This window comes from Fusarium graminearum, chromosome 2, assembly GCF_000240135.3.
Source record: "Fusarium graminearum PH-1 chromosome 2, whole genome shotgun sequence".
NCBI lineage: Eukaryota > Fungi > Ascomycota > Sordariomycetes > Hypocreales > Nectriaceae > Fusarium > Fusarium graminearum.
The window spans coordinates 1,241,625-1,255,968 of NC_026475.1; the positions used below are offsets into that span (position 1 = coordinate 1,241,625).

Below are 14,344 nucleotides of genomic sequence, written 5' to 3' on the forward strand. Positions count from 1 at the left end.
AATATGTCTGCGATGAATAATCAGAAAATCAATTTTTGCGGGGTGGAGGAACTGCCCCCGGAAAAGCGAGCTACCGGGAATTAAACACGAAAGGGCTGGAAGATTAATTAAGATGCCTGGCATATCTGTGCTTGAAGCACTTGGGGAAATGGCGTGTTTTCGTTTATTTTAGCCCAACAGCAATGTCTTTGACGAGGTCTAGACCCCTTCAGCCGCATGTTTTGCCTTGTGGTGGCTTTCTGCCCTTCCAAGATGGACGTCATGATGGGGTGCAGAGCTAAGATGGGATGAATTCATGGTTTGTCGATCTTACTAGGGTAAAACATGATCTCCTTCCTCGTGTGGCTGGATTTAGTAAAGGCATGCCCGTATTGCATACCCAGTTAGACTAGAACATGCATGCTGGTATGATATCTCATCAACAAAGGCGGTCGGCTCTAAAAGTCGGTGATGGACCACTTGCAGCATTGTATGATACTCTTTCAGATGCGAATGTTCAAGTCACGAAAGAAAATAACGACAAGGAGTTGTTGGTTTTGATAGGGTATGTAATGTGTTTGCTGCATAAAAATCAAGTCTATGTGTTGGCTCCCAGTCCCGAATCCGTCTAGATAATAATTACACAAACAGGCCAGCGTCTTGTGCTTTCCATGATGCCTGTTGTCTTTTCGCCTCTGATATCAGAAATGGAAAAACGGCAAATGTTCATTCCGGTGTAACTCCCTTCCTATGTTTGCTTCATGCAGACAATGCCCTGTCCATCGTCATAAGATTGCCGTCCGCCTGTCTATTTGATACTTGACAAAGGAAATGAAAAAGCATCATAACGCACGGGAAAAGGGGGAATCGATAAAAGCAGAAAACGACGAAACGATGCAGAAATCAATATTCCATGTCAAACATGCTCCATCTAGGAGCGAACTGCGTAGGGGTCGTTGAGTGGTTTTGTGTGGTGTGATGTTGCGGAGATGGATATTAATTGATGAAGACAAGCACGCAAATACGGCGTCAGTCGCGGCAGGCTTCGTTCAGTAGAGGGGCGTGGAAATTCAGTCCAAAGGGCAAAAAACGCTGGCATAATTTGAGTGCCCACATTAGGCACGGCATCAATAATACAGGGTATCGATGGGCACGCTCCGGATCGCCAAGATGACCTCAAAGCATTCCTCAAGTAATGGAATCTGGCGAAAGGTCCAACTAAGCCATATGCACCAGTCCAGGCTCAGCGCTCTGAGGTCGGCGCATGTGTGTGGCAGCGCCGTAGTACATCTGGTTCATGGCATTGTTGGTAGGGTAGGCATCCGCAGGGTCGGGATACACATAGCTGGCGTTGTTCTGCGAAGGAGATGCCATGTGCGAGGGTGATTGCCAGCCAACGTTTGCCATGTGAGGGCTTCCGCCGTTACTGCTGGGGGTGCCCTGGCTGTTATCCAGATTGGGCTCCAGAGTAGGAGGAGGACCATAGCTAGTTGGGTGCGAAGTAGGTCGCATCATGTTGTAGCCACCAGATGAGGTAGAAGTAGGGCTTCCAACCCGCATGTGCATGGGTAGAGAGCCAGTCTGTTGAAGGTACTGGAAGTCGCCAGGGTGACGGGGGATGCTGTTCGTGCCCGAGAGGTCAACACTAGGCGACATGGACATCGTTCGCTGGCTGGGGGAAGGAGTTGTCATGGGAGAGCCATGGTTGGACATGTGGTCGCTTTCAGATCGAGCTTGCGACATTCCCTTAGTCTTTGACGCAGCAAGAGCGGCGGCAGTCGCGGCGGCAGCCTCTTCGATTGTGCCGCTATGGTGGTTCTGGTGGCGGGTGAGGGTGGTTCGACGGGTGAAGGTCTTCTGGCAATCGGCGTAAGGACACTTGTAGGGGCGCTTTCCAGAGTGTGTCCTGCGGTGGCGGGCAAGAGAGCTGCTGTCGCTGAAGGGCTTGTTTTGGTTAGCGTTGGTAGCAAATAGAAGGGCTTCTCAGTACTGACCTTGGCGCAGGTCTCACAATGGTGAGGCTTCTCGCCTGTGTGGACTCGCTGATGCACAGTCAAGGCAGATCTCTGAATGAACTGCTTGCCACAGCCGGGCCAGTCGCAAACATGAGGTCGAACACCACTGTGGATGCGTTCTGGAGAATGTTAGTGCTGTCCCTTTATTTTCTACCTGGTTCACTTACCATGCCGAGCAAGGTCGCTGCGTCGCGCAAAGCCCTTTCCACAGGTGCTGCATGGGTATGCCTTGATGGGCTGCTGAGGAGGAGGCTGATGGTGTTGCTGCTGCTGAGGCATGTGTTGCATGTGCATGTGAGGCATGCCGCCCATGTTGGGCATCTCGGGGTAGCCGGAGAGACCCATGGCGGAGGGCATAGGGTTGGGAATGTGCATCGGTGCTTGCATCGTAGATGGCGATGGGTAGGCTCGTGCGATGTTGTGAGGGTTGGAGTACTGCGAGTGCTCGGAGCCGTGGGGAGAGGCGGATCGCTCCATACCGGGTTCGTGCTTAACGAAGGAGTGTTGGTATTGGTGGTGATCGAGGAGACCGGAAGTAAGTTGTTGCATTTGACCTTTCTTATTGAGCATGTTGGTGATGTCCATAACCTCCGTAGGAGCTGGTGATCGCATGCCGCTCATCTTCAATGTGGGTATGGGATGCCAGCTGAAGATGTGGCGCGTTTGGGAAAGGATGTGCGAGGGCGCTCACAAGTGACGGGTCACGACAGGAAGGCGGTCAAGCTGTTGATGACTAGAAAATACATGGTTAGTGGCTTGATTATGGAATTGTATGGGTGAAGGCGACATGTTTGACCTTGAATGCACTGCACCAGCAACATTGCCCTGGGCGACCGGCAGATGGTCCAGCGAATGCCAGGGCATTGCGGCTAGTCCAGCCAGTTCCCGAGGGATGATGTTGCCTGTATGCAAGATCCACTCGAGGGTCGGGATCATGTCGACAAATATGCGACTCACCTTTCTGCGTTTGTATGCAAACAGATGACGTGTATGATCGCACCGAGTGTGAACACGAAATCTTTAGACCGCTTTTCGGTAAGGTATCGGAAGAGGGAGGACGGAGGTCGGCCGGCGACAGGAAAACGTTGTCGACAAAAGATAGTTTGCGTTTGAATCGGAGTCTATGGTTACGTGCCGGGGCGAAGCGCGCAAGGTTGTAAGGTGAAAGAACGGCGACCACAGGGGCAAGGCGAAAAAAAAAAATTATAACTATTTTTTTTTCTGTACCCTCCACAAAGTAATACACTGTCGATCGGGCGGTGAGGATGTTGGAAAGTCAACAGAACAGAAACGCTCGTCTATGTAAAGTTGATTTCAATTTACACTTCACTGCGGCTCAACGGGTAGTAGTTGATGAAGTCGTTCACAGGCGCGACAGTGGAAGGGATCAGGAGGTGGTCTGTTCACAGGCCGCTGGTCTAGATGCAGGTACCGTAAAGAGGTCGGGGGGAGAGATGGGATTATAAAAGAGGATGAAGGATGAGATTAGGCAGGCAGGCAGAAGTTGGTATGAATCGTCCGAGACCAGGAAGCTCAGGAGGAATATAACACAACAAAAGTCGGGAACGTGATAGATAAAATAGACCAAGAGAGTCGATGCGATGATCGAGGGCCAGGTAGGGGCCAAGTCTTTATGTCAAGTTCCAGGACGGGTCCCTATGGCGGGACGTGACAAGGGACTTCCGGTAGTGTGAGGAAAGTGAGTGTGGATTCCATTTGGGGGGAGGGGCGTCTGAAAGAAAAGCATTGCAGGGCACTCCCCGGGCCAAGGATCCATACCTTACCCATACACAAAGACAGGGGAGGCGACCAGACCTAGGTGAGGGCGTGAATAGCGGTAGCGTACATAACCTAGCGAGAAAGGGAATAGAGCGCAGACTTGGGACTCAATCTCAGCTCAGTAAAGCGGCCACCGCGCAAAGAAGACCAAACCAACGCTTCCAATTCAGTTCGTACCAGCTTAGTGACCGCGAATACCGATCGCATGATGAAGGGGCCATATTAAAGGCTCTCTCTAGATAGAACGTAGGGCAAAAAAACAAGGATTAAGAAAATAAGAGTAAAGCATGGCCAAGAGCTCTCAGACCTGGACCAAGAGAAAAGTGCCAGAAATAGATTTAATGGGATGAGATAATGGAAACAGTAGTGCAGGTGTAAGTAAAGCAGGTTAGTTGGTGCAATTTGGACGAGTCGTCGAGTCTTGTTGGCAAGTTTCAAACAAAGAAGATGTGATAATTTTAACACACTGGTGGTTGGTAACGATCAAACGGACTGTTGACGGATGGACGCAGGTGGGCAATAATGAATGATGTCTGTTTTCTTTGGATGTATATACTTGGGTACGTAGGTAGGTAGGCAAGCAATCAATCAATCAAAGAATGATGCTTTAGGTATGGTTCCCGTCCCGTCTTTGTTCTCTTACTTTCTTTTTCCTAGCCGAGTACCGTTGCATCGAGGGTTTCGTTTGAGCTGGATCTTGTAGGTTTGACTGTGCACCAGATCTCACAAAGGGCACCGTAACATGGATCGAAGCACAGGACGGGGGCTGGCAGAAACTCGAGTCATAGAGCAATGATCGAGGGATCGACGAGCCGCGACAGTGGAGGGACTGCAAAATGAAAGGTTTCATCTCACGGCAAACGCGAGTTGATGAGGACAAGACGGACAGGACAGGGCCCTGTGTTGAGTCCAGCAAAGCCCACTCCAGTAATTTTATTTTAGCAGTAAGGCGAGCAGCTGAGAGTCCAGCATTACCTAGTGAGGTACCTCACGCCCACCAGGATGGGCACGCGAGACGTCACAAACAGTGATGGCCAGAACTTCAATTCCGCCTTTACTATTCTGTCCTGGGATGCTGCAAAACGATGCTACTCTCATACCCCAAGCTAGAAATAGCTGTGTGCACATCATTTATATACTTTATCAGCTACAGATACTGGTCCCATGGAGTCGGTACCTAGCATAGTGTCCCTGAGGGAAAAGAAACGAGAAACCCTTCCACCGCAACGGCATCCATCCAGGCTGCAGTACCAGGCGAACGGGAGCCCTGGTCCTCGGAAAAGATGGTTCCCGTCATGCTGCCGCCTCCAATGCAATGTACAGACAACATACAGTACAGTGCATATCTACAGTGCACCGCCTTGAACAGGGCTTCCCCAGGCAAGGCGCCGCCTTGTCCAGCCAAAAGACGGCCCATGACTGGCTTGGAAGCGTCCCTGGATAACATAACACCAGGTCTTGGTCTTGCAGCGTCGAGCCATTTCAGGATGCTGATTGGGACCATGCTGCAGTCCTTTTCATCTGTCGTGGAAAAACGGGATCGCTGCTAGGAATGGGCAACCGTCTTCAAGACAGGCATTCCTGGTCGACCGGAGTGATCCTCAGACGTTGATCGTATCGTTCGCTCCTACTGCATTATGCCTATTGGGCCGCCGGCATATCATGCTGTGTTGTCGTGGGTTGCGAGTGGACGCCCCATCGCCTCCCATTTTGTCAACTCGTGTTTTCAAACGACGGATCATCATGAGTGAAATAACGTAGGTAGATGGGTGAACCCTGTATAAGTCTGTACCAGGCGATTTGGCTAAGCAATGAGATGATGTATCCCGTATATGCAAACCATCCTCTGTTTGCTTGTTTCTGGACGTTGTCATTGTTTCTCCCCTTCGGGATCGTGAACAGGCCTCTCTCTGACCCAGCTCCCGTTGTTTGATGTTCAACCCCAAAGCGAATCCCTGGCTGCAATCAATGTACAACGCATCACTCTCCCCTGCTTACCCCTACTCGCCAAGACCGACGTCATGAATCTTCCCTGTACCCTGCAATTGTGCGTGCGCCCCTCAAAATAACCCAGGTCTGTTCCTAGGGGTTTTCAAACGGATCCCGTCAATTTGGGCACGGTCAGAAATGCCCAGAGCTGGTGATGTTGGGCTGCCGGGGCTGGTAGATCTGGCTGGCTTCCAGAAGAGTTCAGCGCCCATACCCCCTGACCCGTCTCACACATACTGGCGGTGTCGTCTCGTAAATGGACTTAGTGTGGCTTGCCTCAAATAAAAACCCACCTCTCTTGGCAGTAGTGGTAATCGTTTCCTGCGCCATAGGCGACAATAAGTGTTAATAGTTGTTGGTTGAGGCTAATTAATCTCCAGCCATGCGTTACGATGAACTTCGGTGAAACCGGTTAGAGCGTCGCCTGAACCTGTATGAGACTCGACATCTGTAATTTCAATATCTGATCACCTGTTCGTGTTAGTTGATTGCCATTCATGATTTCTCTTTGTTCTTGGTCAGATAGTTCAGGGATTCGCGGCTTAGGCAATCGATAGCTCCTTCACTCGACTGATGCGAACAAAGACCAAACTAAGACTGCCCCTGGATTAACAACATATCACATCCATTATTCTCAGTGACTCGGTGAAGGCGGTGTCACTTCATGTATTCCGCTCTTTTTTCCCTGCGATAGTCCGTAGCTTAACTAGGCTGTCAATGCATGCAATGCGCATGAGGCTGCTGCTCATGGGATGTTTGCTGTTCCTGGGTCAAAGGTCGTTCCAGTTACTACTATTTGCCCAATCGGATGTGAAGCGGATGGTCTGGGCGCTCCCCGGCGTTGGAGTCAGCAACCCTGCACTGTGTATCAAGATACCTATCGTAACTCAAGGTGTAGTGGGCTGAGGTGGGACTAATTCGTCGGTACCTGACAGTCTTTTTAGAAGGCTTCATCATGATGGATCTGCCTTTTGGACAAACAGAATTGGGCTTACACCGCCTGAACTGATTTAGCTTTGAGAGAGTTTTTTTCACTGTCTGTGGTAACTGCCATTCCCTGATGTATTTTCATATCCCCGCGAGTGCCGCGCGCGCGAGATGGATGAAGAAGCGGGTACTAATCGACAGTGAGAACAAAAAGATATGAAGAGGAACAATTAGCCCAATGTCAAATGTACTCGTAAAGATCCACCATGACGCTGTTGAGCGATTGGCGTTGTGTTGAGTCAAGTCAACTTCAATTTTGAAAAGGGGTGTAGCAACAAAAGAGAAAGAAAAAACCACCGAAGTTCGAGTTTGAATGAGACTAACAAGTTTGGGTATTAAACGCGACAGGATGGCAGGGGCTACTTTCAGGTGCTGAACTTTGGTTGGCTGTTGCGGACGCTAGACAGGGCCACCAATGCAATCATTACAAATTCGGAAATGACACTAACTCTGCGAGGAAGGTTTCGAGAAACCTTCTGGAACAATGGTAATGTAAAAGGCGGATCTAGCGTCTGTGACAATGCAAGTCCGAGCGTAGCGTTGCGCCCACGACCATGTCGTTCCTTCCATTGAGCTTCTTTCCGTTCTTCTTCGATGCCACTTTCTCATTCCGATCCTTCCTTCCTTTGCTTTGCTTTGCCTGCCCGCCGCCAACCTGGTCACCACCTACCCACTCCCACTTCCACTTCACTTCACCCCTCCTTCCTAGAATTGACCCACGCATGAGATGAAACTTATGTCTCTTGGCTGGCTGGCTGGCCGTATGGCTTGCCCAAGTCAATTGTTCTCCTCCACAATTTCAGTATTACCCAAACCCAACACCCGGATCCCGCTCGGCGTCTCCCACTCATACATCTTTGATGACTATCCGTATCTCTGTCTCGGGACACACGTAAGAGCCCTCTACCGGCCGCCCTAACCCTTGCAATGGCCCTGGCCCCAAGCTCCCGGGGCCCCATCTTCAATTGCCCCGTGCTGCAGGAGCATGGATCAATTCTATTTGTTCTGGTGGCTTTCTAGAAGTTCAAGAAAGAGTTACTGGGCGGTTTGGGTGCAGCAGCCATGGCGCACTATCAGCTCCAGGCTATACTACGTTGGTGGGAGAGGAACTAACTTTATGACAACTCGTTAAGAGACCACGCACTCACTGATGACTTATGGCGCAACTTAAACACACAAGGCCATCGCCATACAACCAGACAGAAGAAACCTACACTTGCAAATGGATGAAACATTCCGAGGTGATACTACAAAGAATGTCCCTGGATCGCTTCAGCGAACCTATCTCTTACTGTCTTGTCAGAGGCAAACACAGCTCGTACACGGTTCCTGGACATGCATAGAACAGGATGTAGCTCCAGTAAGGGCCCTCCTTGATTGTATTCCGGGTTTTCGTCTGCTCTTTGGCCTCTCCCTGAGCCCACCCTATATTCACAGAAGATGGCCATACCAGCTGGGAAGTCGCATTCGACCAGACGTGGGGGTACCGGAGTGTGACCGAACTTTTGAACAGTTGAACGAGGCTTTTATTTTTATCACATTTCATAAGTTTAAGATGCAAAGAGAAACATACGACGCCTACAGCCAACATAACCCCTCATTCGTGTGCAACTGGAGTAGACACCGTCTGACCAACGACTGTCTTGGGCTGCTGACCATGTTGGTCAGCAACCGTTGACCTGATCAGCTTTGGTGTACTCTGTACTATATATAAACTACCAGAACAAAGGCTCCAAGACAGATGGGCAAGGGGTGAACTGCTCCCACATTATGGGCGGTGCATCACCCGTGTGGCTTAAGTTTGTCTCAGTATCCAAGACATGGGTGAGCGACTGGGCAAGCAAAGTGTGTGGGCAAACCAACCTCACCTCAAGAACCCTTCCAGAAATATTGCGCACATACCAATCTGCAGGTTCCAAGCATGCTCACAGACGTCCCCTCTATTACATCAGCGAAGCTTCAACTATGCCGCTTATTATTAGAAGTATTAGGAGACAAAAGTCAGGATGGGGAGCTGTCAGTAGCGACACCATTCCAGTCAGTTCGTCCCGCCATTCGCACGCCATTTTCGGCGAAGGCGATGCACCGACACTACCAAGAAGGTTAGTGGCTTGAAGGATTAAATGCGAAAAGCTTGGCGGCTGTGCGAAACACCTTCTGTCCTCCTACTTGCGCCTTGTGCTCGGACACGGACCTTGAGAGACTCGAAGCATGGGTGAAACAGGTCGACCTTATTCTCCGCCTTAGCGCAGGTGGCACAAATAACATCTTTGTTTCAAGAACCGCAATAACACCTCAAGGGTCATGCAGGAAGCTGCAGCATGATGTGTTTCTCTGCGTTGAATACGACAAGCCATCTTTGCTTAGTAGAGTCAAGAAACATGACTATGTTCTTAAACACCTTTGTCCAATGGTTTCCTAGCGATGAAATCGTGATCAACTTGAAACAAAGGACTCGAAAAAATACATCATGGTGTACCGCATATGGCCGAGAAACTCAGTTGGTCAAGGCTTTCGGATGTCGCAAATCCATTGCAGTGCCTTTCGTCGATCGTATCAAAGCTTTCCATGTTACAGCAGCGCAACCGTGCAATGACTCGAATCTAAACTTGGGTCGTGGGGCAAACGATTGCTAGAACTGTCCGGTGATCGACATTTCACTACGCCAGTAAAAGGATGCAAAATACGGATAGCCTACAACCAACAGTTGATTGTTTCGTGCTACGCCACAATGCAAAACGCATGGGGTGGTAGGACCTGCGACGCGGATACTATATTTACATTGATGGGTTGGACGATATAGATGGAAATTTGGTTATCGGTAATCTCAAAATGAAGTCTTTGTTTGCTTTTTATTCCCGTATTATCGAAACCACCGCGATTCTGACCGCTGCGCTGTGTCCTCCTGAGACTGGTTAGGTGGTCCCTGAAATGCACTGCATCTTTGAGCGTAGGAACGTGCTCAAAGGTTCAGAGGATGAAACAAATGATGGAAAGCTTCCAGAAGCAGTGGAGCAGCGCAGTCAAAGAGTGACGTGGGACGGTTAAGTCTTTCAGGGCTGAACGCAGGCTTTGACTTTTCCCCCCTCCACACCAACGCAGGGCCAACGCAGGGGTGTCTTTGGCCCATGGCTGCCACGAGGGCTTTCGTTCGATGTCAGTAGTATGTACATACACTTGCTTCTGCCGCAATTAACGTTGGGCTTCTTTCATCATGCTTCCTATACAACGCTAGAAAACCAAAGCATTGTCTTTCAGCATAGGGTACCTTGCTACCCTCTAACTTAGACTTGGTCACGATGACTGATATCGCTTCACACTAAGCTCCGGCGAGGTGGAGTCTGCTTCCAGAGCGAGAGCGGTTGGTGATTCAAGGCTGGCAATTTAATCCAGACGAGAGGCTCCTGAAAGATCATGTGGACGTGTGTTGTCGGGGTTGCTGTACTTTGGTACGGTATGCAATCTCCTGCAGCCTCTCTAATTACTAACTACACTTGCTCCACGACCAAGTGGACTCGTCTGGTGGTCCGGGCTGAGATTGCCGTCGACGCGGTTTTAGGGATGGACGCCTGCCTGCGCGTTCCCGCATTTGTGGTACCAAAACAGTTGTCTCAGCCTGTCACCGTTTCCTTGCGCTCGAGCTGACCGCACAATGAGAAGCGTGCCTGAATAACAACGCAACCATGAGAAAGGCCTGGCCAGAACCGTCTCACACTCCCGAGCAGACTATCTTTGGGATTGTGTCTTGTTTAGAAAGCGAGCTGTGCTGCCCTGTCCTCAACGCTCCCAACAAGCGAGACGGACATGTCGATCAAAAAGCTTCGGCCAGCTGTTCAAGAACGCGCCATCGCCATGTCAACTTTGATGCGGCAGTTGATTATCTTTCTCGTGCCTACAGCAGTCCGAGTCTGTGTCCATACCGCCATGTCCGATCAATGCAACGTGAACGAGGACCCCGCCGTAATCCCGGTAATCTTCAACAAGCAGATCTGTGTGCCTGAGTCGTCTCTAGACTACTTTTTTCGTGTAGTTGTTGTCGGGCAATTTCTAACGTAAGACAAGCGTAAATGGCCAACATGCGGTCAGGATCATGACAGGTTGTGCAGATCAAGCACAAGCAATTAAACATGGGAGCAAGTGCCCGTCCTTGACCAATATTTCGATCGGAGCTACCGGGAAACATGCTGTTTGTTTATGTATCAGATCTAGGAGAAGAAGCTCAAAAACCTTTCTTTTGCCTTTGCTTTCGCTTTTGCTTCTTTCCCGTGCGACGACGGGGAACTAAAGTTTATTTGATATTGTGTTGTGCTGCTTTGTGCCACTTGGGACACGTCTTTTTTTTGCTTTGTTGACCGCAAGATCTATACAGCAGGCGAGATATTGTAGATTACACCTTATTGCTTGCAGTATGGAGATCAACACTTCTGTACTCCACGCATTCATGCATAAGAGCTGCACGCGTTGTACGGTAAAGAGGGAGTGTGCAGCGCGACGCTCACACCGACACGGCCGCATCAGACCGTGTATTGAGCGAAGGCGGTCTGGGAGATCTCGGACTGAAGAGACCCGCGATTAGTGCTCTGGGAATACAATACCAAGCGAATGAACTGACTCGGCGTCCTATCAATCACATACGGTAAGATGAGCGGCCTGAAATTGATGGGGTCTAAGTCTAGCCACATTATGCGTGGGATTTTCTGGCGCTTAGCTCGTCAAAGCGAGATACTCTCACTGACACGCACTGCTCGAACTCTGCCAACAGTCGCGATAAATGATCACTTAGACGAGAGTATGAGACTGAGTTTAGTATCAAAGCGAATACTACATTGACGTCCTCACAAAGGAGTTATACCTAACACTAGCTTGAGTTGATTCCCATTAATTGTGATATTCAAATGGTAATTTTCGAGGTCAGAACTACCCTACACATGTCACCATTGAATCTTGTTGGAGGCTCGGTCGAATGTTGTGAGGCGGATTCATGAAGCATGTATACTGCCAGAAGTGAAAGGATGCCTGTCACGGCGATGTCTTATTTGCATTCAGTTGCTTTCAACTAACATAAACATGTAGGATCACCTTCAACTATTTGAGGCACTGATATTGACACCTTCTCTTCATTCTCACCACTTAGGCTGTTCGCGTTCGTGTGAAGGTGTATCAAGCGCATGTGAGTCTCCGAATGGGTCATCATCGTCCTCTTCATCCTGAGAAGGTGGAGGAGAAACTGTTGCCGGCCGCGGGGGTTGGGGAGGCGGCTTTGACTGAGGCTTTGACATTGGGGGAGGACGAGGAGGGACAGCATGAGCAGGAGAATTTGAAATGTTCAACTCGGACAGATCTGGGGGCTGCGAAGTAGTTGGAGACTGTGCGGCTGCTTTCGCCATGGCCTCCTTGCCTTTGATTGTAGCCACTATGAAGAGTCAGTTGAAGCCTGCCTAAAAAAGACGTCGATACATACTTCGGTATAGATGGGCTTGCTCAGCAAGTTCATCATCAGAGTCACTATCCGCGTCAATAGAGCGGTCGAACTGTTCAAATGACATGAGAGCGTGGACAAGCTCGTCATTGGCGTGGAGCAACCCTCCTAGCCATTGCTCTTCTTCGACATGGTGAACCTGACAATCATGAGCTTAATACCTCAGAACCAACTTTTGAGGATGACTTACATAACGCAACACCTTTCGTCTCAGGAGCTTACAGGCTTCAAAACGCTCCACCGCAGCTTGGTTTTCCGAAATGCGCTCAACTTCGCGGTTAACGCTTTGAAGCGAATTCATCAAATTCGTGGCTGCAATGGACGAGTCGGCAATGACGGACTTCATCTGATCCTTCTCAGCCTCGAGATTGAAAGGCTTTCGCTTCCCCTTCCCCTTATCCTTATCCTTATCCTTCTTCTTGTCCTTGGAACCGCCGAAGAAGGAACTGCCCCCGGATGAAGATTTAGAAGGCGCATGCCCAAACCCTGAACCAGACGCTGGGGTTGAGCTTGACGGGCCTGGAGCGTTTCGTGCATCGCGAGCAGCCTTTGCCGCAGCCTCTTGTTCGTCATCGACAAATGGGTTTTCTTCTGTCTCTTTGAGAACCTTGGATCGCTCTTGAGTGACAGCTTGCTTTCTTTTGGGGAGTTCCTGTTAAAATGAGCATATGATCATAGCAGCCCTCAGTGACCATGACTCACTCTATGAAGTCGCGAAAGACTATCGAGTCCCGGTTTTCCGGCATATTGCGACCATGAGCGGAACAGCTCCCTGCACTTGTTTCTCACGGCCACGTCAGACAGGTCAGAGGTGCCACAAACACGTAGACGCTCAAGTAGAGGCTCGTCAACAAAGGTGCGCTGGAACCTCTCGCCAGCATTCTGAATAAGACCATCAAGGAGGACTAGTGCACGGATCTGGCGATGGACGTTTCCATATTTGAGCTTCTTACGAAGAGCACGAGCTGCTTCACTTGGACCAGTGGCTTGCAAAGTGATGACTTCGACGAGCTCGGGGATACCACTGAAATCTTCCTCTTCATATGCCTCAGAGGTCAGATTCTCGACTGTGACAGTCACGGCCGAGAACGGTTTCTTCTATAGGAGTGTTAGCCAGTCCATATAGGATTGTCAAATGTGGACCAATGGCATATAAATAACTCAAAGGAGTTGCCAACGGGTAACGTCTCGGCCGTAGAGTTTGGCACATGCATGAGAGTCGGATAGAGTGTCCTTACCGTCGCGAACACACTCATGGCGAATTATATTGATGATTTCTGTATGCGGTCTCTGTTGTGTAGGCTGGCGTCCTTGTGATAATATTCCTCGATAGTGCCAGGAAGATGTTATCTCAAGCGCTACGATAGCTCCTTGTAGCTCAAGTGTCTGATGAATGATGATAGACCAAGGAATGTGGGGTTAGCCAATAGTCAGGCGACACAATGCGAAGCTTTAGCGACGCGACTCGAGACGATGTACTCGGGCCGTTGACTGAAGGAAGGTGTTTCTTGAAACAAAGAAGCTATCAAACAAGGTGAGATGAGGAAAGGTAAATCGAGGTAAGGTTGGTAGCTTGAATTGAGTAGTACCCGAGTACTAAGTCAGGCGCATAACTTACCTGCTCGCTACTGCCGTAACAGAAGGAGGGTTAGTGGGGTTTAGTTACTTGGTCGCGGGCCGTGACGCGGGGCTCCTGCCAATTTTGGTGGGTCAACTGTCGTCACTTCCAGCTTTCAGCATTCAGGGTCATCCAAAAAGGGGACATTGCTATGTGAAGCTCTAACTTAGGTAGGGTTGGGCATAGCTCTATAATACGCTATAAAGGATGTCAAACTTGAAAGCGATCGTTTGTGACATGGGCTTTCTGTGTCTTACCTTGGTCGGTACACACCAGAAACCATTCATATTGCTCAGTTATGTTGTTGCTTTTCCAAAAATCGCTATTGCGTTGCTGCCTTTCATTGTGACATATGGCTGTGATATTGAGTCGAGCTTCGGTATGATAACTCAACTAATAAGTATTGATATAGAATGCTGTTAGATACACACACACGACAAGATGCAAAATATTTGAAACCAAACACAATCAATGATATACTTAAACTCGAACGCACAC

General features: G+C 49.5%; 6 protein-coding genes across 6 annotated transcripts; 3 read left to right on the forward strand and 3 right to left on the reverse strand.

The window, feature by feature from the left end:
* Positions 1–395: 395 nt before the first annotated feature.
* On the forward strand, positions 396–802 carry FGSG_13330 (uncharacterized protein; the record flags this gene model as incomplete). The annotated part of the gene is made up of 2 exons (XM_011321825.1): positions 396–544; positions 577–802. 2 exons carry the CDS (start codon positions 396–398, stop codon positions 800–802), a joined length of 375 nt encoding a protein of 124 aa, XP_011320127.1.
* A 395-nt stretch (positions 803–1,197) lies between these two features.
* On the reverse strand, positions 1,198–2,615 carry FGSG_08617 (uncharacterized protein; the record flags this gene model as incomplete). Its single annotated transcript, XM_011321826.1, has 3 exons — positions 1,198–1,923; positions 1,974–2,113; positions 2,162–2,615. 3 exons carry the CDS (start codon positions 2,613–2,615, stop codon positions 1,198–1,200), a joined length of 1,320 nt encoding a protein of 439 aa, XP_011320128.1.
* Positions 2,616–4,950: 2,335 nt separating this feature from the next.
* Positions 4,951–5,277, reverse strand: FGSG_13331 (uncharacterized protein; the record flags this gene model as incomplete). Its single annotated transcript, XM_011321827.1, has 1 exon — positions 4,951–5,277. The coding sequence occupies one exon, from the start codon at positions 5,275–5,277 to the stop codon at positions 4,951–4,953; it is 327 nt and encodes a 108-aa protein (XP_011320129.1).
* A 3,292-nt stretch (positions 5,278–8,569) lies between these two features.
* Positions 8,570–9,171, forward strand: FGSG_08616 (uncharacterized protein; the record flags this gene model as incomplete). The annotated part of the gene is made up of 3 exons (XM_011321828.1): positions 8,570–8,594; positions 8,662–8,851; positions 8,883–9,171. 3 exons carry the CDS (start codon positions 8,570–8,572, stop codon positions 9,169–9,171), a joined length of 504 nt encoding a protein of 167 aa, XP_011320130.1.
* Positions 9,172–10,432: 1,261 nt separating this feature from the next.
* Positions 10,433–10,750, forward strand: FGSG_13332 (uncharacterized protein; the record flags this gene model as incomplete). The annotated part of the gene is made up of 1 exon (XM_011321829.1): positions 10,433–10,750. One exon carries the CDS (start codon positions 10,433–10,435, stop codon positions 10,748–10,750), a length of 318 nt encoding a protein of 105 aa, XP_011320131.1.
* A 1,028-nt stretch (positions 10,751–11,778) lies between these two features.
* On the reverse strand, positions 11,779–13,484 carry FGSG_08615 (uncharacterized protein; the record flags this gene model as incomplete). Its single annotated transcript, XM_011321830.1, has 5 exons — positions 11,779–12,162; positions 12,211–12,367; positions 12,419–12,862; positions 12,931–13,326; positions 13,467–13,484. The coding sequence occupies 5 exons, from the start codon at positions 13,482–13,484 to the stop codon at positions 11,873–11,875; spliced, it is 1,305 nt and encodes a 434-aa protein (XP_011320132.1). The 3' UTR covers positions 11,779–11,872.
* Positions 13,485–14,344: the final 860 nt, after the last annotated feature.